The 27,080-nt window shown below is 39.1% G+C and overlaps 1 protein-coding gene and 1 pseudogene across 3 annotated transcripts in view; both read left to right on the plus strand.

Moving 5' to 3' along the window:
* glcci1a (glucocorticoid induced 1a) overlaps positions 1-27,080 on the plus strand; it is an 86,129-nt gene that overhangs the window by 27,089 nt on the left and 31,960 nt on the right. For all 3 annotated transcript variants that reach the window (XR_008632690.1, XM_020925957.2, XM_020925958.2), the window contains exon 2: positions 20,471-20,622. Coding sequence is in view for 2 of the 3 variants with exons in the window: in XM_020925957.2 (XP_020781616.1) it covers positions 20,471-20,622 (152 nt within the window). In the remaining variant the exon portion in view is untranslated. The remainder of the gene's footprint in view (positions 1-20,470; positions 20,623-27,080) is intronic.
* On the plus strand, positions 26,477-26,594 carry LOC129410173 (5S ribosomal RNA; annotated as a pseudogene).

The raw sequence follows: 27,080 nt of genomic DNA on the forward strand, positions 1-27,080 counted from the left end.
TGTTCATTAAGTATTAAGTAGTTTCTGACTTAATGAAGGCACTTGCTCTGTTCTCACTGAGACATTAGCAGTTCCAGCTTGACAGAGAGCTAAACTGATTCAGCGACGAGACATTTGTTGCAGTTTCCAGATTTAATGCTCGTCTTTTGAATGCAAAGTGAAACTGCAAGAGAAAAATGCAAAACTACAATCACCATTTTCTTAATAATAATTTCATATTCCATTTATTTATTCCATATTGAGAGCTGAGTAACTTGTAGTAAAGCAGTTACAACAAATTGCCCATAAAAGTTGTCTTATTTTAACATGAAAATAAATAAATAAATGATTTTATCACAGATCCGTTTTTATCTTTAATCTAGCATATTCTATGAAGCGGAGTGACACGAAGAAAATAACCGTTTGCATAAATTACGTGGCTGATTACTATAATAATAACATCTTTTTAAACTTTACAATTTCATTTTTAAGTAATTTAAATGTACAATTGTATACATACAGGGATTGCTTCTGTTTCTTATGTTTTATTTTATTATATTTTATTGTTTTTCATGCTTCTGGTTCCCTAGACTGGTGTGGAGTACCAAAATAAAAGCACCAATTTCAAAATAAAAGTATATTTAGACAGTCCGAACAGTGCTGTACTTGAATTTTACTGTCTTAAAAACATGAAAAACAGTTTGAAGTTGTAAAAAAGTTATTCCTCACTTACCTTATGCATTCTGAGTGTTGTAATTATTCACCGTGATGAGTTTATAATCTCTTTTCACAACTCAGAGACCAGAACGAGAGGTAGATGGAGAGAGGGGGTTTCAGTCAATCAATCAATCAATATCACTTTATTTGTCCCAGAGGGGCAATTTAAGCCCATAGAGCAGTAAAATACAATAAAGATAGAAAGCTCAAACAAAAGTCTCAGTGCAGCTGGACAGCGAGGGTTATCAGATCCAGTGTCAGGGCAGTAAGAGGAGAGTAACAGCCCTCAGGACAAAAGAGTCTGTCTTTGTCTTTATCTGTGTCCTGCAGCATCACAGCAGCCTACAGGGGAATCCAAGTGAACTCTGGAGACACTAAGGATCTGAAAAATACTGAAATTTTGTGATATCATATCGTGAAAAGTTTTATAATAATATTGGAAGCCAAGTCTTTTTGCTTAAATGAATAGTTATGGTGGTTCTAATGTCTTTCTTTCTGATTTTAATGCATTTCTTTTTCTGTAAAGCACTTTTTATTACATTGTGTATGAATTGTGCTTTACAAATAAACTTGTCATGGTTCAGCAATACCTAAAAAACAGAAGGAACTGCATAGACCATGATCGTTGTTGTCAGTGCAGTATACATGAAGAATTAACTGTTATGAACTTTTAAATCTTAATGCTTTGTATTATAACAGTACCAAAGGCTTTCCAATGCTTTTAAAAATAAAAAGTATCATATGCCTCCACAGAATTTTGCAGTAAATATCGAACTCTGAGATGCATATCGTGAAAATATTGTATTGAAGGATTTTTATATAGTTACATCCTTTTTTTACAGCTCACTCTTGCTCTACTCGGTTGTTGTGATTGGTGATGAGACGGGGGTATGCGTATAAACTTGCTCCACACGATCCTGTTGTTGTGTTATTATTTTGCTATTTTGTTCTTTAAATAAATTCCCAATCCTGACATGGAGCTCTGCTCCAAATGCGCTCCTATAACCGTTATCCTCGATGAGCTTCATTTGACTGGAGCTGAACACTATGTGTGACGTCACACTCCCTTAGTCCACTTTTTTATACAGTTTATGCTGTAAAACTAACGACAGCTACTCAACTCAACTCAGCTTTATTTCAAGAGCACTTTAAAAACAACACAGTCAACCAAATTGCTTTACACAAACAGATTATAAACGGTAACAAAAAAATTAAATGACAGGTACAGGTGAAATATAATACAATACAAATACAGGTAAAAAGTAGGGGTGTAACGATATCTATACGATATTGTCACAGTATGAACCTCATGGTACGATATTTATTGCAATATCTTGGGAAAGCTCACGATATGGTGGGGAGGTTCACGATTAGGGATGTAACAATATCCAAATCTCTCTGTACGATATTTTCACGATATACATCTCACGGTACGATATTTATTGCGATATTTTGTGGAGGTTAAACAGATAAAACTGTTAATATGCTAATTTTTCCTTTTAAAATGCCTTGACAAGACTTAATCCAAAGAACCAAGAATTAAAAGTGCTTAGAACTGCTATTTCTTCTTGTAGTCTGCACTGAAATGGAGCAAAGAATCATGGTCTATGTAGTTCCCTCTGTTTTTTGTTTTTTTAGCTGTTGCTGCACCATAACTCTTAATTTAAGCAAAGAGACTTGTAATTCGATATATTGTGATGGTCCACTATATTATTGTGAGAACTTTGACGATACGATATCACAATATTTCGGTTATTGTTACATCCCTAGTATTTTTTTTATCAACTAAAACCCCACTTTACACCTAAGTAGGGCTGTCAAAAGAATCGATACTTAGATATTTATCGATTCTAAAGCTTGATATTTATTGAAGATGTATCAATACTGAGGAAAAATCATCTAAACAGGAGAAAGATGGACCTTTCCTGAATAGTTTTAGAACAATCAAGATCTACATAAGACCATGGTTATACTGAAGAACATAGTATTTTTGTTTTCAAAGGCTTATTACGATTGTGATAGTGTACAAGTATTGTGATATTTTGTCGAGACAAAACTGTAAATATGCAACTTTTTCCTCTTAAAATGCCTTGACAAGACTTAATCCAAAGAACTAAGACTTAAAAGTACTTAGAACTGTTATTTCTTCATGTAGTCTACACTGAAATGGAGAAAAGGATCATGGTCTATGTAGTTCCCTCTGTTTTTTAGCTGCAACATAACTCTTAATTTAAGCAGAGACTTCCACAGTATTATTGTGAGACCTTTGACGATACAATATCAAAAAAAGTCAACCCTCAAACTGTGTTAAAAGCCAAAATAGCATTCTAACTCGCACTTCCAGATTATCTGACAGTAAAACTCCTTATAACTGGATACAGAGAGACTTGCGGACTTGTTTTGGCCTAAAGTGAGTTAACATGAGTTGTATCTTTCACTACCTCTTGCAGAGCCCAAATCTCCCATAGTCCCATAGTCCCTTAGTGTAAGCGGTCCTGGTGTTGAGCCAAACAGTCCAATGTAAAATGTAAACTAGAATTATCACATAAAAACATCTGACATCCCGGAGTGTAGACAAATAGTTATTACGACCTTCACGCATAAATTTCATATGTTTACAATGACACCAGAGTAAACCGTTTAATTATAAGGTAAATATTTTCCCGCTGTCCCCATACATCACGTAGATTACATAGCTGTGTTTTTCGAGTTGGGTTACATTGCTGCTCTGATTGCACACTGGGGACGTCTAAGTGCACTTGACAGGAAGTAGTGGAGCTCCGAGTCTCTGAGCTTGTTAACAACCTATTACACAAAGAAAATACTACTCTATACACCATATACACTGTACTTTATGTCCTTGCCCTTATATGAAAAAGTAAAACATATGTCTTCATTTTGGTTGCGCTGATTTTAGAGCAAAGGATCATGTAGTAGTTTCCAGTGCCATTGCTTTCAGAATGAGATTATAGTTTTGAAATCCACATGGTGACGGTCGATGTTTCGTTGTAGGTTTCAGTATTTCACAATTTTAACTGCAAAATCAACCACAAGAAGTTGATACGATATTGTCACGGTATGAACCTCACGGTACGATATTTATTGCGATATCGTGGGAAAGCTCAGAATATGGTGGAGAGACTCACGATTAGAGATGTTACGATATCCAAATCTCTCGGTGCGGTATTTTCACAATATACATCTTATTGTACAATGTTTATTGTGATATTTTGTGAAGGCAAACAAAACATGCAATAATATGCTTATTTTTCCTCTTAAAATGCCTTGACAAAACTTAATCCAAAGAGCTAAGGCTTAGAACTGTTATTTCTTCTTGTAGTCTGCACTTGAAATGGAGCAAAGGATCATGGTCTATGTAGTTCCCTCTGTCTTTTTTTTTAACTGTTGCTGCACCATAACTCTTAATTTAAGCGAAGAGACTTGTAATTCGATATATTGTGATGGTCCACGATATTATTGTGAGAACTTTGACAATACGATATCAAGATATTTCGGTTATTGTAACATCCCTAATTAGGGATGGGCATTCGATGAAATTTCCTTAATCGATCGTCGGAAGAATTAATGATCGATTATCGATTAATCATTAACGTTTTTATATTAAAATGATCATCATTATTATTACTATCTGCACTACTAATGTGCATAAATAAATTCAACTTTACGACATATAAACCGTAACCACTCTAGAGCCACATCAATCCGTTTGACATTATTATAATGTGTTTAATTCAGTTTTGCACAAACTCTCACAGAAACGAAACTTAAAACCGCATCGCTAATTTGCATAAACTAAGCGAAGATAAAACTACAGCTCTTGTGTCGCTGATGCGGTCAATTTCTGTTGGATTAAAAGACATGACTCAGTGGAATACAGGTTAGTGTGACCATATTTGCGTTTGTCAAAACCAGGACACCGTACGGGGGGAGGGAGGTGGGTCCTCGTCATCGACATTGCGCGACTCTCACCTGGCAAAACTTTTTCCCACTGGACACCGAAACATATGTTCCTGCTTTATACACTGTGCACATGGCCTCCCACTTGTCCCGAACGCAACGGAAAGCGTGGAATTTCTTGTACAAGTCATCGTTAAATTACGCATTTGTGCTTCGGTACGCTGCAGACTGACCGACTGTTTGTGTTTGCTCGCTCCTTCTGAGTGTAGAGAGACACATGTACGGACCTGTTTGGTCACGCTACGCACAACAACCTACATTCGGTTTGTCGATTAAAATTAACGTAATCGATGAAATTCTTAATAATCAATTATCGATTAATCGATGAATCATGCCCATCTATCCCTAATTTGTTTGTGGCGTTACAAATGCACTAGTGTAGGTATGCACCGATACTATTTTTAAAAAAAAACAATACAGTACATTTCTGTACTCTGTCGATACTGATTACCAATACTGATACTTTAACTCCCATTCACATCAACATACATATTGAGTGCGTTTACATGCACGTCAGTATCCCGGTTATTAGCCATATCCCGGTTATTGCAGTATTTGGGATATGCTGTTTTCATGCACACTGAGAAACTGGGAGACTCATATCCCTGTTTCTTATAAATGTGCAAGTACAGAAATTATATACTTAATAAACCAGGAAAAATACAAACAACCACAGCTTTGCACACATTTGTTTATGTTAAACTTAAAAATGAAACTTATATAATTGCATGGCTTATTTGCATAAACTATAAGTGCTGAAAAAAACTGCTCGCTCCTTGTGCAGTGATACGTTCAGTTTCTGTCGGACGAAAGGACGCGACTCAGTGGAATATCTGTGTTCTTTCTGTGACAGAGGATGTGCTGATGATGGTGAGTCTGTTCTGTGCGTGTATCACGTTGGAGATGGTTCATGTGAAAGTTTTCAGAGATAAGACATGTGCAGCGCAGCGCTTTCATTAACAGTCATTTCACTCATGTACAGTCACTTTATTTATCCCTCTTTCTCATAATACTGGCTTATTCGGGATACTGAAACCGGGATACTGCGTAATGTGTCGTGTAATAGTGGTATCGGTGTGTGGTATAGACAAATGTTTAATGAGTCCGAGTATATTAAGGAAGTATCGGGCCAATGCCAGTATCGGTATCGTGCGCATCCCTACAGTAGTGCTCATGTAGTTATGGAGTTTGTGTTGTATGATTGCAGTGCATGAATGATTGGTGGCTGATGGCACGGATTGGCAGCTGAGCATCAGTCAGTACCCCAGAGAAGCAGCTACTATATCAGCTGTTATAGTTATAGCTTAACACACGAACGCTGCATATTTAGGCTGAGATCTTCTCTCAGACAGAAAACACTCCGTCCTGGAATTGACATTCTTTTCTGAACTCAAGGTAAAAGGCAGCTGATGACATCTCAAGCTGGAACAAAACATTGTGTTTTGGAGATGTAGACAGACTAATACTAAAGGGTTACTCAAACATGTGTGGATGAAACAAAACACAACACAACTCCAGGTGATCCATTTTGTGTAGGGATGCACCAATATTGATAATTGAGTTTATAAGCACAACAACACTTTTCACAACTCAGAGACCAGAGAGCAAGAGAGAGAGAGAGGGGTTTTCCATCAGTCAATCAATCAATATCACTTTATTTGTCCCAGAGGGGTGAATTAAGCCAATAGAGCACTAAAATACAATAAAGATAGAAAGCTCAAGCAAAAGTCTCAGTACAGTCCATTTTGTGTCAGGATGCACCGATACGATACTGGTGCCGGTTATTGGCCCGGTATTTCCTTAATATACTCGTATTCGTACTTGTTAAACATTTGTCAATACCATGCACCAATACCACTGTTACCCGACACATTACACAGTATCCCGGTTTCAGTATCACGAATTTAGCCAGTATCCCAGTTATGAGAAAGCGGGATAAATAAAGTGACTGCACCTGAGTGAAATGACGTTAAATAAAGAAAAAAATGATGTTAATAATAATAAATAAAGAGCTGTGCTGCACATATGCAATCAGCACACATACGACTACTTGCACACGTTGTTCTCACGTTCTCTGAAACGTTTAACATGAACCATCTCCAGAGCGATAAGTCGTGTCCTTTAGTCCGACAGAACCTGACCGCATCAAGGCACAAGGAGCGAACTGTTTTTTTGTTTTGTTTTCTGTGCTTAAAGTTTATGCACAAGAGCCATGGTTTTAAGTTTCATTTGCTGTAAAACGTAAACAAATGTGCACTTTATTATATCATGGTTGTTTGTATTTTTCATGATTTATTAAATATATAATTTTTGCACTTGTGCATTTGTAAGATTATGTCATGAAACTGAGATACTACATTTGATCATGTACACAGGGATATGAGTATCACCGGTTTCGAAGAATGGAAAAAATGGAAAACGCCCGTTTCCCATTTACGTGACTTCCGTGACTGCGATGCCGAAATTTTGCGCTGCATACGGACTGAACCAGGACTGATCCGGGTCCGGGACCAGACTGGGACCAGACTGGGACCAGACTGGGACCAGACTGGGACCAGACTGGGACCAGACTGGGACCAGACTGGGACCAGACTGGGACTCCGAGCCTCCGCGGGCTCCGAGTCTCAGCTTCGAGCTCTGGCCCTGTCGTGGACTGAGCCTCCGGTCTGGTCCCAGCCTGGTCTCGATCTCAGTCCTGGTCTCAGTTCCGCTCTGGTCCTGGTCTGGTTCCATTGTGTTCCCGTACTGGATCAGTCCTGGTTCAGTCCGTATGTAGTGCAAAAGTCTGGCATCTCAGTTTCGGAAGTCACGTAAACGGCCGTTATCCATTTTTTCCATTCTTCATTTAAACACAAAATCGAAAACTGAAAAAACTAATCGTTTTCCGTTTTTTCACTTTGGTTTTGGAGACAAACAATGAAGAAAACTGTTGTTTTTTCATTTTCTTATTTTTGTTTTTATATACTGAAAAACGAATGAACAAATGATACACGGATTAAACGCACTCATTGTATGTTCATGGGGGTGGGGGTTAAGTATTGGTACTCGGCATCGGCAAGTACAGAAATGATTGTACTCGTACTCGTATTGGTTTTCAAAAAAGTTGTATTTGTACGCAAAAGGACGTTTATGTTTTTGCCCAGCTCTACTCTCGTGGATCTGTTATACCTGGCACTACCCCTGTGCTTCATTATAACTGACAGAGCTCTAATATGTGCTGGATATTGCCCATAGCTGATAGCAAGTGTCACATACTGGGACCAGGATTATGAAAGCTGCTGTGTGGAGGGTTGGCGTCACAGGAGCACTACCAAAGGTCTAATTCAGTCCAGCGTGGTGTAATCCTTCGTGAGGACTTACAGCGCTGCCCTGGTCTCTTCCTGGTTTAATGGGATTCATTATAGTGGAAGCTGAAGCCGGGAGCGAAGATTATAACAGGTAACTTCTGTCAGGTGAGGAGAAGACATGCGTGTACAAAAAGGTCCTGCACGATATCTGTTGTGGGCGGAGCAAAACGGAAATTTTAGTTGACGTGACACGAGATTGGGATCCATAAAAACGATAAGACTTTGACATTACTTTATTTTTACACTATCTCTTAAAGAATCAACATTTTTTCATATAGCTTGTTTTTGTTGAACATTTTTACGGTGCACTGCCATCTTCTAGTCTTCAAGATATTTTCGCTTTGCCTAGAATATTCCACAGTATGGAATTAAACTTATCCATCTCCAGGAGCAAGCAGGTGACTCCACTAGGTTATGTTACAGGTCAGATCTGATGAGAGGCAAGCCCAAATCTGTTTTTCGTGGTATGTTGTAGCATTAAAACATATGTAACTGTATGCAATAGGGCTATCGCAGTCAAATCTAAATCGCAAAGGACTCTATTCACGTTTACGTCACAAAACCGGAAGACTTTTGGAAACATGCGGACGACGACTTCCATTGGGCTCTGTTGCCGATAGTAACTAACTAAAAAAATGAGAGAAAATGGCCCTGTTTTCTTTATATAGATGTCATTGTGTTCTTTCTTTTTTCCTTGTATAAATTGCCTGGTACTTCGTGCATTATAATTTGTCTAACTAAAAAAAAGATGTCGTTGTCGTGTACGGTTAGGTTCGGCGGATCAACAGTTCCAACCTGCTGTCTGTAAGTGACTTTGAAGCTCCTATTAGAGTTACGGCCCTCATGGAAAGCTTTGGCAGGTTGTGAAGACGCTGCTGCTGAATCCATGGTTTTATTTTAGTGTTGGTAACTACATCGAAAGTCGTCATCCAAAAGTTTCCAGAAATTTGTTTCCAAAAGTTTTCTGGTAAACGTCAATAGAGCCTGTTTGAATGGACACTTAGAAAATTACAGAGATGCAATTTTAAAGTAGCCTAATTTTCTTCACAAACAACAAAATATTCGGTCTTATTCTGTGTTAAAGCTGCTATCCCTGTAGTTTAGATGTTTACAATCATATTTTAGAATAAATAGAATTCTTGCAGTCATTTCTCATTTCATTTTTTGTCAATTTTCTTGGACGCATTAGAACTTTGTAAATCAAAATCGAACCACAATGCTTGTCAGAGAAATTCATTATGTTCCTGAATCTAGTGGCCCTTGCCAACAATTACATCTCCATGGATATAAGTAGGCGCCAGAAAAGTCAGAAATAGAAATAATAATAAATAGAATAAATAAATAACTAGAAATAAGATATTTTTGTGTGTGCGTGCGTGATTACATGTCAAATGATTCATATGTGTCGGTTAAAATTGTGTTTAAGAAACTGTACTGACCTGATATACCAGATTTCACTTGATTTGGTTATTTGGAACTGTTGATGATTATCTCACTACAAATTACACGAGAAACTGTACTTGGAATGCACTTTACATCGACAGTTATTCTGGATTGTTTGGTTCAAGATCTCGTGCCCCAATATCTCGCAAGATAAACCTGCCCCAAGACTGTGTACATGAGGAAAATTCTCATCAGATTTTTGTGTTTTTTGGTTTGGGCAAGAAATTGTTAAAGCTGGTGGTGCGTTACAGCTCTTGTGAAGCCATAGTTCCAAAAAAGCAGTTTTACAATGACAGAAAAATGTGTAAAATTCAATAAAAAATGTAAGGCCTAAATTATGGACTGAACCACACAATGTCTTTATATAAATTATGTAAAAATCCAGCTTTCTCCTTCTTGTGGACCTCATCTTGTGTGTCATAGAAATTGTGTTTTGTTCTACTCCTGTTTGTTGTTTTACTAATTTACATTTTCTTACACTTCATATTAAAATCCTCAAATTAGCTACCTTTGTTTTGTTTAGTAGAGTTACAAAATAATTCCATATACCTTGCTTCATATATTTGAGTACGCCTGTAACGATAATCAGTAAATCAATTAATCGTTCGATAACTTTTAACGAGCTTGATAACTTTTCCGGCCGCGATAAATTCTATTTGCAGCTTGTTTGTTTTCCTCGCTCTCTCTCGCTCTCAAAGTGACTGAATGTTAGAAGGCTTCTATCGCTCTCTGACTGCTCTCATTTAACAAGCGTAATGACGCTTGAACCAACGTGCGCTGTGTTTATCAGCACGGCAGATGTGCGTGTAACCTGAGTGCAGAAGGCGCCACTGTCTGTGCGACTAAACACGAAGCCGCGACACAAGCGCCGCTGTCAGAGCAACAAAACAGTTCATCGCCGTGTGACAAAAAGTCACGATGTCGAATCAACACGAGTGAGTGGGACACATTTCAACAGCCACTTGCGTCAAATGCGAGCAAGCAAAACACAAACGACGAGAAGACATGGCTCAAACCCCGGCAGGCGACACATACCCAAACCCAATCGAGCGACACCACTAGTCCAGCCCCCGGTAGAACCCGAAATCCACTGAAATCCCACAAGAAACCGACACGATACCAGACAGGACAGTGGCTGCCTCATAAAGAAACAGGATCATGTAGAACGACTTAATACGAACACTTCAACACCAAAATGACGAGGCTCATCACAGCAGCAGCCACAATATTCCAATGTAAGTCAGTTACTAAAAAAACTTTTAAGGGCAATTTTGTTACAGAGACTTAATAATCCATTTTATTTATTGCTTTGTGTTTAGTTCAACAATGGTTTATTCAAATGCATTTCTGTTAACAAGTCCTTGCTGTAAACCAGACTACATTAGGCTATTCTTATGTCAACAAGTCTATTTTATTTAGGTCTATTGTTTTTGTTTGTCTTGCATTTCCTGTGTTAAATGTTCTTTAGAAAGTAAAGTTTATTGATCTTTGAAAGGGTGTATTTGCATTTTTATTCCATGGTCATTATATTAGTTGAAATTGGTCTCAAAATATCAATATTATTATTTATCGCAATAAATTCTTGGTCAATTAATCGTCCAGCAAAAGGTGTTATCGTTGCAGGCCTATAGTTGAGGTCTTCTGTATGGATCTAAAATGTAGAAAATAGAAAGAAAAAAATTAAGAAATAAATACATGGAATGAGAGAGTGTCTGAACTTTTGACTTGTGGTGTTCTCTCTCTTACTTGGACTCCAGGAAAAATAGATAATGCTGTGGTAACTAATAAGGGTCCAAAATAAAGAAAATTAAAGAAATAAATACTCCAAAAAGTACAATTACCCCAAAAATATGCTCAATTACATCTTCGTATTTCCACCAAAAGAGACAGAGAAAGTGTATTTGAATGCGCTTTAATTTGACAGGTGCTTAGACAGGGTTATTTGTGTGGACAGATTGTGCCTCTGTGGTGCACGGGAATGGTTCATTATTAATGTCAGAGTGGGTGTGAGAGTCTAAAGGCTGAACTGAGCTGTCAATGCACCATCTTCACTCTGACACAGATGACACGCAGAGAGAAGGCTGTAAATGCCATTGAAGCGAAAGTGCAGCTCTGCGACACGGCCACGGTCCAATCCAGGCAGGTTCAAAGCAACAAGTACTCACATTTAAAAAGGTCCTATATTACGGAAATTTGACTTTTGTGAGCTTAAAATCATGTTAGAATGTCGTTTCCTCATCAGAAATATACCTGGAGTTCTGTTTTGTTTCATTCACACATGTTTGAATAAACCTTTAGCATTACTGTAAAATACCAAATAATAGCCTGGGTGTTTGTTTGTTTCAATCACTGAACAGACCAGGCATTTATTTGAGACCAGGTGGCAATTTGGGGCAGGTCCTTCCTCACAAAAATCTCACTTAGCACAACTGGGAAAATATGGTATCAAAAGTCTTTTAACCAGTATAACTATATAATTTACAGTTTTTACAGCATAAAAATATGATGGCCTGGCGACTACTTTGCCGATCTTGTGGGCACGATTCCTGCTGCCTCGTCCCCTGCCTTTCCACCCCCCTTTGCCACAGCTTTCCTCTTACGCCACAGCAGCTACGATGACATTTCTGCTTCCTCCGAATTGCCAAACTGAAGTACTGTACTTTCTGGGTTATTAGGCGCACTCTTAAGCCTCTCACCCTATCAAAAATTGACCGCACGCCCCGCAATCCAGAGCGCCCTATACATGAATCCACTCAGGTGTCCCAGCACGACTTCAGTAAACTATAAAGCCGCACCACCCGCAGCGCATGCAAACACACACGGAGCAGACAGCGACCGCACAGTGAAAAACACCCACAGACACACTCACCACTCCACGTCGACGAGGAACGGAACGGAGGAACGAACTGAAAAAGCGAGTGCAATGTGCCACTTCCAGACACAACTGAACAAAGCCCAGAGTCACCGTGAACGCGCCAAACAAAGTCCCACTCACCCATCGAACCGTTGTATTTCCTTTAAAGTTCGGTGTGTTTTATTTGTGAAAAAAGTTAGAAAATAGACCATTTAATGACACTGCGCCTTATAATCCAGAGCGACTAATAGTGTGGAAAATACGGTAATATTACCAAAACTCCTAAAAACTGCTTCCATTTCCTGCTATGTTGCACCATCTTTCTTTTTTACGTCACTTCGAAATATTTACAGCAACATCATCTGTTCCAACACTTTTTCAGTGAAGGTGAGGGTGATTAGACGCAGCGCAGAGAATATAGTCTGTCCAATCTGAGTCACAACAACCAGTCTCGTACAGGCAGGACTGAACTGAAGTCAAACTGCTTCTGCCTTAGTCTGTCTACATCTCCAAAGCTCAAAATGGTCTGTTCCACCTTGACATGTCATGTAGTGGTAGTTTTTAGGTTAACAGCTCCTTTTGACCTTTAGTTCAGTGAAGTTCCAGGGCTGAAATCATTCAAATAAAAAAAAAGTGAAGGTGTGTGGAGTTTAAAAACATAGTGGCGTTCTTCCTGTGTTACCACATGACATCACAAGGTGGAACGGAGTGTCTTTTGTTTGGGAGAAGATCTCAAAACTCAGAAAACATGCGTGAAAGAAACAAAACAAAAACTCTTTGTGACAAGGAAACAAAATTATAACACCAGAAAATGGCGTAACATGAGATCTTTCACAATGTGTCTCATTGAATGAAAATAAGTGACCGTGTCCGTAGATTCTGTATTAGTTAATACCTGAGAAATTGCTGTAAAATCAATAGTTTTAGTTTCACACTCTCCAATTTTTCACATTTAGCAGCTTTTACCATATGCTGCCTGATATAAAGAGCTTTAATCTTGACAAAAATGCATTAAAACCAGGTACAGGCCCTTTAAAACTGAAGTGAACCCTTTTGCACTGCCAGTTTCTTTCTAATAAATGTAGATTGGCAGTTGCTGGGTGTCAGTAGCAATAGACTTTTATTTCGCACTAATTTTGAATAAAAGTAGACATGACGTGCGCAGAATTCAATAAAAAACCTTGTATACAGACCATCTAAAAAATTGAATATCGTGTCAAAGTTTTATATTTTTTGTCCTTCATTTCAGAAATTCAAAAGACACGTAACACAGGCTGCTTCTCATTTCTCTTTCCTCGCTTCCTTCTCCTTATTTCCTCTCCTTGATCCTCCATTTTTAAGCTGTCAATCAAATGTGTCGAATTTTAGAGGTGTCCAAAAATAAAAAATAAAAACATGGAATGAAAGGAGTAAACATGAGGGACGCTTCAGGAGCAGACATCAGATAAAAGAATCAAACTTTATTGGTCTCAGTGAGGAGTTTATATCCTCTCTCTTCGCTTTGTCTCCTGTGGGCGCGACTTCCTCACCCATTTCCTGCAGGATCGAGGAGGAAACAAGGAGAAGGAGGCAAGAAGGAGGAATCGAGGAGTAGGAAGCGAGGGGGAGAGGAGGGTCGAGGAGGAGGAATCGAGGAGGAGGAATCAAGGAAATAGAAATGAGAGGCGGCCATACAGTAGAGTGAAACATGTCAAGAGTTTATTTCTTGACATTTTGATGATTACAGCTTACAGATACTGAAAACCCAAAATTCAGTGTGTCAGAAAATTATAATATTACATAAGATCAATAAAATAGGGGATATTTTAAACTGAAATGCCAGGCTTCTGAAAAGTCTTTTCATTTTTATGCGCTCAGTACTTGATTGGACTTCCTTTGGCATGATGTCCCAGATTGTTTTGATAACGGCCTTTAGAGCAGATCAGAAATTTGTGACAAAAAATCCTGTGCTAAAGGTAAAAGTCAGCTTGAAAACTACAGCTTCATGACATGAGGTGGAACAGAGGATTTTGAGCTTTGGAGTTGTAGACAGACTAATAATAAAGGATTACTCAAACATAAATATGAAAAACAAAACACAACTCTAGGTATGTTTTGGATGAGGTAACAGCATTATAGCAGATATTATAAGTGGTTTTTTTTGACCATATCATGATTTTTATGTACATTTTCCAACTCCAAACTGTATAAACTTGAATTTTTGTTGGATTTAAGCAGTTGGATTTAAGAGTGAGGGTGTGGCCAAAGGAGATAAACGCCCTATGTCAAGGCAAAATGGTCCAGAAAGAGATTTAACTGACTCCTTAAAAAGTAAAAAAAAATTAAAATATTCTTTCAGGCGGCTGCACGCACTCTTGAAATCGCAAAGATATAGGGGTGTGATCACTGAATCTTTAAATATTTTGCAAATTAACAGGATGGAAAGGCTCGAACATCAATAAAGGCATTAAAAAAAAAACATTAATTCTATAGAAAAATACAGAGCGCTAGAATGATTTCAATGATAGAGAATGTAGATTCTATAGTCTACAGAAGCAGGCTAGTGTATGGATAGTGTAGTATAAAAGTTGATGATTTTGAAGGAAAAAGTAAAAGTTTATCTCTTTTTTTCTTTCTTAGGTGTAGGAAGTGTAATAGTTTACTCAAAAGAACTGGTGTACTGAACTCCTGAGCACTGTTACTGTTATTATTGTGTATATATTTTTTTTCCCTGTGCTTTCCAAGTTGTTGTTTGTTGTTTGCCGACAGCCGTATTCTTGGCATCGTCATTTGTAAACAGCGTTAGGCATTCAGAAGTGATTTCAGTTCAGCCTTATCCCCTTTGGTTATAGTTTTATGTGAAATGTTTGTAATAGTCTATGAAGTACTGTACTTGATGGAAGAAACGAAACTACTACTGCGAAATAGTCAACAGCATCGCAAGAAAGGTGTCGAGAAAAAAGACGCAAATGAACTGCAAGCTACCAGGAACCCATTATCCTCCAGCGCTGTCATATTCCAGAGCCTAAACAAGCGGCAAAAATATCAAACTTTGTCATGATTTTCTAAAGTATGCAGTCTGTATGTTCTCTTCAGACGTTGTGGAGTGTGCAGCCAAAGTGCTCTCTTTACTGTCTCCACTGTTTACATTGATACGGGCCCATAAAGACGGGCTGGGCGGCTGGAGGTGGCGCTGTGCTGTAAATATTATTGTTACTACTGTAGACACTCGGACATGTAAGTGGACGGTAGCTTATACGTGGGAGTGCACTTCTTTAGCCTGGTCTTGTCTGTTAGAAGCTTAATACTGTTACTGTATTGATGGATTTTGGCTTCCTGTATTTATTTGGGATTTCGAGCACTTTCCTCATTCCATAGATAAAATATAAACGTTTATATACATTTTTTATATGTACAGTGAAGATGACCGAGCTTGTAATGTAGAAAACTTGCTGTGTTAAAGTAAAAAGCGAGGCACTCTGTTGGGATTAGAATAAAAGTCCTTTAATAGTTACACGGGATAAGCCAGTCTGGAGTTCTAAGACTCCCTAAAGCTCTCACTTCCTCTGTGTTTTAAATATTTGTTTTATATTTTTCCATCACTCTTAAAGGTGCACTGTATACCTTATTTTCCGCTCTGGATTATAAGGCACACTGTCATTAAATGGTCTACTTTCGAACTTTTTTCACAAATAAACCGCACCGGACTTTAAACGAAACACAACAGTTGGATGGGTGAGTGGTTTTGTTTGTTTGTCGCGTTCACGGTGACTCTGGGCTTTGTTCAGTTGTGGCGTGTAGGGAGGTGCTGTCTGGGACCAACGGATTGTCGGCGTGTTCTCAGTGACTCAGTTGTTCAGTTGTGTCGAGAAGTGGCACATTGCACTCGCTTTTTCGATTCGTTTCTCAGTTCCGTTCCTCGTCGGCGTGGAGTGATGAGTGTGTCTGTGGGTGTGTTTCGCTGTGCGGTCTCTGTCTGCTCCGTGTGTGTTTGCGGCTTTATAGTTTACTGAAGTCGTACTGGGACACTTGAGTGGATTCATGTATAGGGCGTTCTAGAGTGTGGGGCGCGCAGTCGTTTTTGATGGAGGTTGAAGGCTTTTCAGCGTGCCCTGTAGTGCAGAAAATATGGTAACTATGATGGAGGGTCTGTCACATTCTTCTCTCCATGGAGATGTTATTACTTTGTCTTGAATGTTCCACAGTATGGTGGGAACTATATCGAGATATGTATCGTATCGTGAGATATGTATCGTATCGTGGCCTATGTATCATATCGCCAATTTATTTGTGATTCTCAGCCCTGTCCATTACTATCCTTTACTCAATTACATGCACTTTTATTGACTTAAAAATATGCATTCTCATTGTCAGTGGGCTTGCCTCTCCACAGATCTGATCCTGTAACTTGGCCCTGTGGTGTCACTTGCATGTGTTTAGAAAGAAATAAGTGTAATGCCCTACTGTGGAACACTCCAAGCAACTAAAAAATGTCTTTATGGAAAATCTTGACAAAGAAGAAATTCAATTTGTCAACTGGACGAAAGTTTTTGGACTGGACAAACTGCACAGCAGTTTTTAGTCAAAAATATTTTGTGCAGTTGGCAAATTCAGTTTCTCCTTTGCCATGAATTCTAACTGGACGACGATTTTACACAAATCCTGAGAATAACTATGAGCCAACCACTGTTGAACTGGTAAGAAAGCTGGAAAAGGATGAAGGAATCATTTATACTTTATAGCGAGAAGCATGTGTCGGACAGCCTGATTCATCAGCCAGTTTCACCTCGTTTCACTTTGTAGAAACGGTCTGACCTCGCAGCGTGGAATTTGTTCACTCGACGGTAGGTGGATACTTTTTTTAAATTTAACCAATCGCTGCTATTTGGTCATGACATATGTAATGCGCCGCTAACGGGGTTAACTGGTATATTAAGCTTTTCCCAAATCCTGTTGGAAGGACAATAACGTCTTTCCCCTTGATAAAATTCACCAAACATTCTCTTTGTTCCGGCTTTAAATCCTCGATCTCGGGAATCGTTGCCAACACAGAATATATGACTCTTCGCTGATTGGTTGGTGCCCGAACTCGTACTTCCGGGGTTTTTGCGAACCGTCTAGTGTATTCTGATTCCTGACCTAGTCGCTGGAGAGAAATTTAATTGAACGGAGGCACTTGGTGGCACCAGTCCTGACTATGTGTCAGACCCTTCACCAAAAAAGGTTACACAATACACCTTTAAAGTTTTCAATTTCTTTCAGAATCTGTCAAGTTTATGCATTTTTCTCTGTCTATCTAAAGCCAACTTCTTATACAAAATTGACTTTTCAGAGCTTTTTACCAAGTTATAGTCGTTTCATTGATATGAGTCAGTTAAAGGTGCACTCTGTAACTTTTCTTTGTGGAGATGTCATTTCTCTGCCCAAAATATTCCACAGTATGGCATTAAACAGCTCTAACTTACATTTATTCAATTACAGGTGCTTTTATAACTCAAAAATACCTTGAAAAACAGACATTTCTGACTGTGAGCGGGGTCGCCTCTCCACAGATCTGACCTGTAACTTGGTCTAGTTTGGTCTCCACAAAGATAGAAGGAAAGGTTTAATAATACCATATGGTGGAACATTCCAGACAACGCAATAACATCACCGTGGGAGAAAAGCATTTGAGGAACCCTCCATGAGAAAAGTTACACGTTGCACCTTTTAAGTTTGTGTTTCAGAAACTGTTCAGACCCGACACACCTCAAGTTTATTTTGGTTCTGAGAATATTCTTGATCATTTGAAATCGAAACCATGTCTAGAGACTCTCCCACTTATGTTACTCATGATTATCTCAAGTTATGTTGTATTTTCGACTTTTCAGAGCTTTTAACCATATTATAATCGTTTCCCTTCTCATTTACCCACTTGAAGTAGTTGTATTTAGAGTGATTCATGCATGTTTGAGTCTTCTATTCTCTTGTATTCAGCGCGTCATTTGTGATTTCCCCGTTTTCATCACCTCTGGGACACACCCACTGCTCTGTGCTTACTTTGTTCTGCAATTTTATTCTCTTAATCTGATACACGTAGGATTCGGCACCGTTGCGTAACCGTTTTGGCACAAATTTAAAACATCTTGATCTGCAGCTATCCACAGGAGGGGCAGACAGCATGTGGTATTTTGTTGTGATGGTGTTTGAGTGCCGGAATCGGAATCAGCTCCCATTGGGCTCCGCAATTTTCCGACGCAGAAATCAGCAGACTCGTTTTATGCAGCAGACAAAAGCATAATGTGTCTACTTTATACCCATGGATAGGAGTTGATTTGGCGGGCGTTTCTTTCTACGAACTGTACTCTGGGTTGCACATGGAGTTGGCAGAAGTTGATCCAGTGTCTTGCTCAAGGACACAACAATTCAGTGCGCTTAAAGAGTCCATATTGTGCTGTTATGTTGTTTCCTCATCAAAAACAGACCCGGAGTTGTGTTTTGTTTCATTCACACACGTTTAACACACAAATCCTGCATATTTAGGTCTGAGTTCTGAAAAAGAAAACTCTTTTCCACCTTGTGATGTCACGTGGTAATACAGGAAGTGCTCCACTGTGTTTTTAAACCTTCATACATACACCTTCACAAGAATAATTTGGATCATTTCAGCCCTGGAATTGCGAATCTCCACTGAACTAAAGGTAAAAACTTGCTGTTAACTTGAAAACTACCACTATATGACATCACAAGGTGGCATTTTGAGCATTTCTTCTTCTCCTCTACTCATGTTATGCCTTATTGTTTTTCTTAATTTCTGAATTTCTCCTTCAGGGTATCAATAAAGTATCTATCTATCTTGTAGATGTAGACAGACTAATAATAAAAGGTTACTCAAACATGTGGGAATGAAACAAAACACAACTCCTGGTCTGTTTTTGGTGAGATAACACAGGAGTCTCCAACCTTTTTCCTCCGATGAGCTACTTTTACAAAGCAAAAAATGCTAGAGAGCTACTAGTTTTAGCAGTCACAACATTATTAAGATTATATATAAGAGCCACGACGAGCCTTAGATGAAGTACAGTTAAAACAGCCTATAAAACATACACTATTATCCACTTGTACAAAATTAGGCATCAAAATAATACGTGTACAATGGTAATAGGTATTTAATTAATGAGATTTTACATATTCAGCGCAATACTTGTAATTCAGAAATCCCTTGGCGAGCTACTTGGAAGGGGGAGGAGAGCTACTGGTAGCTCCCGAACTACAGGTTGGAGACCCCTGAGATAACAGCATTATAATATTACACTGTGAGCACAATTATTAGGCAGCTGGGTATCATGATTTTTGTGCATATTTTCCAACCCCAAACTGTTTAAACTTGAATTGTTATTGGATTTAAGCAGATCCGGTGATGTGTGTGTATTTGTCTAAAGAGTGAGGTTGTGGCCTATGGAGATCAACACCCGACCCAGTCTGGCGCCACCTAGTGCCTCCGCTCAATTTCATTTCTCTCCAGCGACTAGGTCAGGGATCAAAATACAATAGACGGTTCGCAAAAAAACCCGTAAGTGCGAGTTCGGGCACCAGCCAATCAGCGAAGAGCCATATATTCAGTGTGTGTCCCAAGATCGAGGATTTAAAGACGGAATAAAGAGAATGTTTGGTGAATTTTATCAAGGTGAAAGACGTTATTGTCCTTCTTCCTACAGGATTTGGGAAAAGCTTAATATACGAGTTAGCCCCATTAGCGGAGCATTACATACGTCATGACCAAAAAGCAGCGATTGGTTAAATGATAAAAAGTACCCGCCTACCTTCGAGCGAACGAAATCTAAGGCTGCGAGGTTTGTACGAAGTGAAACGAAGTAAAACCGGCTGATGAATCAGGCTATCAACACCCAAATGGGCCAAAAAAGATTTAACTCTGAGTCAAAAATTGTAAAATAGTCTTTCACGGGGCTGCAGCACTCTTGAAATTGCAAAGATTTTGGGGCGTGCTCACAGAACCATCAAATGTTTTGTTGCAAATTAACTGCAAGAGGTTTGAGAAGAATCATGTCAGCAATTATAACATGGTTTAAAATTCACAACAGTCAATTTTGCGTAATGTAGGAGCTTTAACTCGTTTCTTATTTTCAGTTTTTAGGCTTCATCTGAGTGTTTCCATGTGTTTTTGTTTGTGCAGTTGAACGGAGCAGGCCCCAGCAGCAGGCGGGCTCTGGGGTGATCCGCCGCACCTCGTCTCTGGGAGCCATCACTGGGCCCTACCTGAGCGGACAGTGGCCCCGGGACCCTCACCTGCTCTACCCCTCGTGTACAAGAGACAAGTCCACACAGGTAAATGTCAACACAGCCTGTCAAATTAGACCATATAAGAAAATGTGGGTCTGCTAGTCTCTGTTCAGTTACTGATTTGCCTGGAATGTTCCACAGTGTGACATTATACTTGCCCATCTGGCTTTTGTTTCATTACGGGTGATTTTATCGTTCAAAAATGTTCATTCTTTCTTTAAGTCTGCTCACCTCTCCACAGATCTGACCTGTAATTCAACCATTTTTTCCCCAATTTGGTTTCGTCCATATTTCACTAGTGAGTCAATGTCCTTGTTCACAGGCACATAAAAATCTAATTATAATCTGATTCCTGGATTACATGTAACGACAAGGAAAGTTTGTGTTGCACAATTCATGCACAAAGTAATTCAAAGTGATTTACGCAATAAGAAAGACATTAAAATCACAATACAATACAGACAAACCAAAACATGAATAATCACCATAAAAAGAACTTTAAATGAAAACAGGGTGGAATAAAAACCTTTCAGTTTTATTTACAGCTGAACAGAAGAGTTCTGAGCCTGGATTTAAACAGTTTCAAACACAAGTTTAGCTGCATAAAACTGAAATGCTGTTTAGTCCTGACTCTGGGCACCAGCAGGAGGATGTGCGTAATCAGGCGGACCAGGATCAGAAAGAAATCAGATGATTTTGTTTAGATGTAATTTTAATGGTCTTATAACTCCAAAAACCGGATATTAATTGGATTTTGAGTGTGCATGTAACCAAAGCTACTGAGCTGAACTCATCACATTTAATTCTACCATGAAAAAAAACGTTGCAATATTTTTTTCATGAACGTAATTCTTGAAATTCCATGTAACACTTAATCAAAGCTGTTGTATCGCTTGACATTCCTGAATCGTTTATTGGGAAACGCTGCTCAAATTTATCTTCTGTTTTTGGCACGGTTTTGTACCGAGCATGTACCGTGTACCTGTTAGTACACTTTAACATAATAGTTTGTGTTTTACTTCCCTGCCCATTATGACTCAAATAGATTTACTTTTTAATGACTAATTACAGATTAATTATAGTTAAGTCATAACTCCTAATTATCTTATTGAAGCACGTACGTGTGGTGTGTATTTACTTGAGTAAATTGTACTTTTCTAGCAACATACTTTCACTTCTACTTGAATAATTAAAAAGTATGAAGTATCAGTGCTCTTAAAAATAAGTTGTGGTTACTTTTTACCACTGTGAGTAAGTCTGTGTTGACAATATGAAATGATTTGAACATTTGTGTTTCTTGCACCGCTCCTATCCTTTGCAAATACCATGTTTTGTGCTTTATTTAATGTTTTCATTAACTTCAAATTATAAATCACATGTTTGGTCCTAGTAGTATTTTATCTAAATACTTGTTAAATCTTACTTGAGTCATTTCTTGGACCACTACTTTGTTCTTCTGCTTGAGTAATATTATTTTAAGTAGTGTTAATCTTTTATAAGTATAATTTTTGCCTGCTCCACCCTCCTCAGGGGATCAGTCCGTGCGTAGTTCATGTTCCATTCATAAACAAAACAGTTGTGCGTTTCTTTTCCTAAATACACGTGTTTGTTTATAAAAGAACAAAGTCATGTCTTAAAAAAGCCCCCAGTTCCTCAGGCTTCGGTGCTGGAGCTCCTCTGATTTACGCAGAAGCCACATGCTGCTCCACTTTATCGGCTCCTAGAATTCTGTCCGGAGACATTTGTTTTCCACATTATCAGTCCACACATCCCACACGCACCACAGATCTGCTCTGTCTGCATGCTAAAGTTCAAAAGTTAACAGCCACCATGCCAGCTAAACGGAAACACTGTTAATCTGATTATAATTATTGGTTAGTTTTTGAAAGCCCTACTTGCCCTCCTACGTGTTGTCAAATAAAAGACATTTTATAAGCCTTTTCAGTGGATAATCATATTTTAAGCTATAGTAACATTAGACCATCTTATTTTCTTGTTTTGGAATTTATTTCTACTTCACCCCTGCAGATTTGGCTCAGACAGGTTGCTTAAATTTTCTCTAAACAAATCAGCCCACGTAAAGTCTGTTCACTAGCAAACTTCTGACAACTATCGCGAAGGAAAATAATGTAAGTGGTAATGTCAAAGCTTTAATTTCACAAAACAAGAGTTGCCAAGTGGTCCGTACGCGAGAGTCACTTTTAATCAAGTTATCAGGTTAGTTAAGAGCCGTGTGAGCTCGACAAAGGAAACAGGAATCTTGAGAATGTAAGCATGTAAGTCGTATTAGGACATTATGACAAGGAAATGATTAATCCACAAAGTAATGCCAAGTTAAGATGGCACTGTGAAACTTCTAAGGTGGAGGGTTTGCCGCGTGCTTCGCTCCATGGAGATGTTGTTTCTTTGCCTGGAATGTTCCACAGTATGGGCATAAAACACACAGCCCTTGCATTTGTTCAGTTACGGGGGTTTTAATGCTCAAAAGTGCCTTAAAAACATGAATTCTTACAATATGCAAGGTAGGGGTGTGCAAAAATATTGAAATATCGATATATTGTATTGTGATGTGATGATACTGTATCGATATATGGCCAAGAGTATTATTTTGGTATATGTTAGTAACTTAATTTGTTACAGAGCTACAGTTTTGTTGCTTATTTAGAGGAAGGAAACTCATTTATGCGACACATTTGACATTTTCACTGTTTTGATGATTAAAATGTGCATGTTTCATAGTGTGGTAGTACTCGAGACTGGTTCTGGTCTCGTCTCGGACTCGACCGCGTTTGGACTCGGTTTAGTCTCGATCTTGAAGGCACTTGGACTTGTCTCGATCTTGAGGTCTGACACTCAACAAGTGATAAAATGGAGATAGATTTATAAAAACATTGATATACATGTGCCAAAATAAGAGTAAAATACAAATAAATGTAGAAAATTCCGAAGATGGTCTCGATTCGGTCTCGAGGGGCCGTGGTCTCGGTCTTCTCTCAGTCTCGGCCTTTAAAAGTCTCAGGTTTGTCTCGGTCTTGACCCTCAGAGGTCTTGGTCTTGTCCTGGTCTCGGGACCCTGTGGTCTCGGACTGGTCTTGGTCTCGATTAGTGCAGCCTTGAATCATTTAATAATAACTTTGCACAAGAAGTGGTTTAAGAAAGACTTTTAGTATCATAGCCATGATTTTGCCTTTAGTTTTTACAGAACCACATTGAATCGATCTGAAATATATTGTATTGAATCGAAAGTTTACTGTATCGAGGTAAGTATCGTATCGGCAACTTCTTCGTGATACCCAGCCCCATTGCAAGGCTTGCTTCGCTATAGATCTGACCATTAACTCATTTGCATTGTGAAATATATATTACTTTACACGTTAATACTACAAATACTGTGAAATAATCAGGGCAAAACAGTATGATCTTCATGGAAACAAGCAGGTGACGGACCCTCCACTAGAGAAGTTGTACAGTGCACCTTTAAGAAAACAGAATCAAATCAAAAACCAAAATGAATCCATCCAAACTCTTCAAACTTTGCACCAAAAGCACTTAAACTTTTCCACTGAGGCTCCATGTTGCTGGTCCTCAGTTGCCACAACAAGGGAGCTGTACGTCGAAAAATACGATAACTGGATTAGAGTGTAGTCCGTGGAGAATAAATGTTGCCGATTTAGTTCATATTTGGACCTAAAACGAGCCGTAGAGTCGTTTTCAATCACTGTTGGCTTCAATGCAAAGATGAAAAACAGACCAGTTTACAGACATGAGACTAGAATCACCTGAGGAGCTCTGAGTTTTTGTGGAATTACAGGAGGTAAAATTCAGGGGAGTTTTACAGATCTTTTTACACATCATTCACACGGGACTAGAATGGGGTGACCAGATTTTCAGAATTGAAAACTGGGACACACCTGGGCTGGGATGTTTGGTATAAATAAAACAGTGAAAAGAACGTGTAACATTGGCCATTCTTGACTCACTTTTGGGTCAGTATAAAGGGACATTTAAGGGACTTTGTTGGTGCATTTTTTCACTTTATGGTCGTTTTCAAGCACAGTTTTCTGCATTTTAGCTAAACAAATGACAATATCCTTCTCTTTACTAAGCCAAAGATGTTCATTTTGTCGTCTTATGTACTTTAACTTCCTGGGTTCTTTTTAAAGACAAAACAGTAAAATGTATTTACCTTATTGACATGTTTTGGCTGCTGCTGCAAGCCATCTTCAGAACTGTCCTCGGTGTTGGTGGTGACGTGTCGTATATCAGCTGTTCTTACTTCCTGTAGACCTGGTCAGCCTGATGGTCCTGCAGGTCGCTCAGACTGACCACGCTGCCTGGTGTTTTCTCAAAGAGGGTGTCCCAGGTGTGTGAAAGGAGGAACGCTCCGTCATCACGGTTAATGATGGCCCATGCCGCGTTTCCTGATTTCAATTACCTCTCTGTTTCAGCCTTTGAAGTTGTTGTTTTCCGATCCAATGACCCAAGCCCCGTCCCAATCCAGAATGTGGTTAGTTCTTTTACAGTGGTCCGATATGGCGGACTTTAGGTTTTCCTGTTCCTCTTTGTCTTTTTGTGCTCCTCTTTACTGTTGGAAGGGATCAAATTGGTCAAAATGGGGACAACTGGAACATCTTGTGTAAAACTGGGACAAATCACAGGTTTTGTATAAATTTGCTGGGACAGGGGACAAAGGACTCAAAACTGGGGCTGTCCCAGGTAAATATGGTCAAAAATGGTCACCCTGGGCTAGAAACACATGACATTCATAGTTATTACAGTATACCAGGGGACTTCAGGTAAAACTAATCCCGTACGAGAAGGGCTTAAAGACGCTAAACCTGATTAATCGACTAAAGAACAGCACCCTAGACCTTCTTCATAGTGTGGAGTCTTCACTTTTTACAGCTGTATTTTACCAAATTATCCAAACAACACAGTCTTGGCGTTTATAATTCCTGTTCTCGACTTTATTGATAAAACAAAATTGCCGTCTATTAGTGAATTGGTTTGAAATTTGATTCCCCAGTCTAGAGCCAAAGACACCAGACACATTTGGCTCTGACTATTGGCCCGTATAAGTACCTGCCAACGTGCCTAATGATTCATGATGGGGATAGTTTTAATTGATAATTCAAGGCGGACTAAATTGACAAAATGTATTCAGTATTGGGTCCGTCACCTTCTTGTTTCTGTGGAAATGTCATTGCTCTGCTTGGAATGCTCCACAATGTGACATTAAACAGATCTACTTTACATTTATTCAATTACAGGTGGTTTTATAGCTCAAAAATACTTCAGAAAAACAAGCATTCTGACTTGAGCGGGGTCGCCTCTACACAGATCTGACCTGTAACTTCGTCTGGTTTGGTTTCCACGAACATATAAAGGTTTAATGCCATACTGTGAAACATTCAAAGCAAATAACATCTCCATGGAGAAAACCACCTACACAACGCACCTTTAAACCAGTTTAAAGGTTAAAGTCACACCTTGTTAATTTAAGTATTGTATCCAGGATACTTGTCAACAAATAAGATGAGTATTTTTAATATGTGAAGTGTGTGTACATAGAACACTTTACTACTCCTCCTCCTGGTCTTTTCGTCTGCAGCCTTGTTACCTCTTTTGTCTTGGTAACTTGTGTCTTGTTTCCGGTTGCAATAAAAATCTCCTACTATTTTGGCCACACTTACATACACTTGACATACATTTGCAGCTTTTCCATTCTTTACCCATAGGGACAGAACATACTTTGCTTTTATAGTGGAATATAAGAACTAAATACAGTTTTGCTACTGAACTGAGTATATGGTGTGGTGTTTTAATATTATCTACTGTTCTAGGGCATTTTTGGTGCAGACTAAGTACATTTGCAGGTTTCTGGGCATAAATTCTGGTCATCTGTGGCCATACCGGCTTGTCAAATCCTGATCCCGTCAGATCTCAGAAGCTAAGCAAGGCCGGGCCTGGGTAGGACTTGGAAGGGAGACCACTGGGAAAATCAGGTGCCACAGGGGGCAAAAAACTGTTGTTGTGTCCTTAGGCAAGACAGTTCACCCTCATTGCCTCGTATGAAAGTGGTGTGTGTGTGAGTGATGGTGGTGGTCGGAGGGGCCGATGACGCAGATTGGCAGCCTTGCTTCCGTCAGTCTGCCCTTTTTTCAGAAATAAACCACACTTGACTTTAAACGAAACACAACAGTTGGATGGGTGAGTGGTTTTGTTTGTTTGTGGCGTTCACGGTGACTCTGGGCTTTGTTCAGTTGTGGCGTGTAGGGAGGGTGCTGTCTGGGACCGCTGGATTGTCGGCGTGTTCGCAGTGACTCAGTTGTTCAGTTGTGTCTAAAAGTGGCACATTGCACTCGCTTTTTCGGGTTCGTTCCTCCGTTCTGTTCCTCGTCGGCGTGGAGTGATAAGTGTGTCTGTGGGTGTCGCTGTCTGCTCCGTGCGTGTTTGCATGCGCTGTGGGTGGTGCGGTTTTGTAGTTTACTGAAGTCATGATG

The sequence above is a fragment of the Boleophthalmus pectinirostris genome, unplaced genomic scaffold (assembly GCF_026225935.1).
Source record: "Boleophthalmus pectinirostris isolate CB_2022bp ecotype Guang Dong unplaced genomic scaffold, ASM2622593v1 HiC_scaffold_21, whole genome shotgun sequence".
Lineage (NCBI taxonomy): Eukaryota > Metazoa > Chordata > Actinopteri > Gobiiformes > Gobiidae > Boleophthalmus > Boleophthalmus pectinirostris.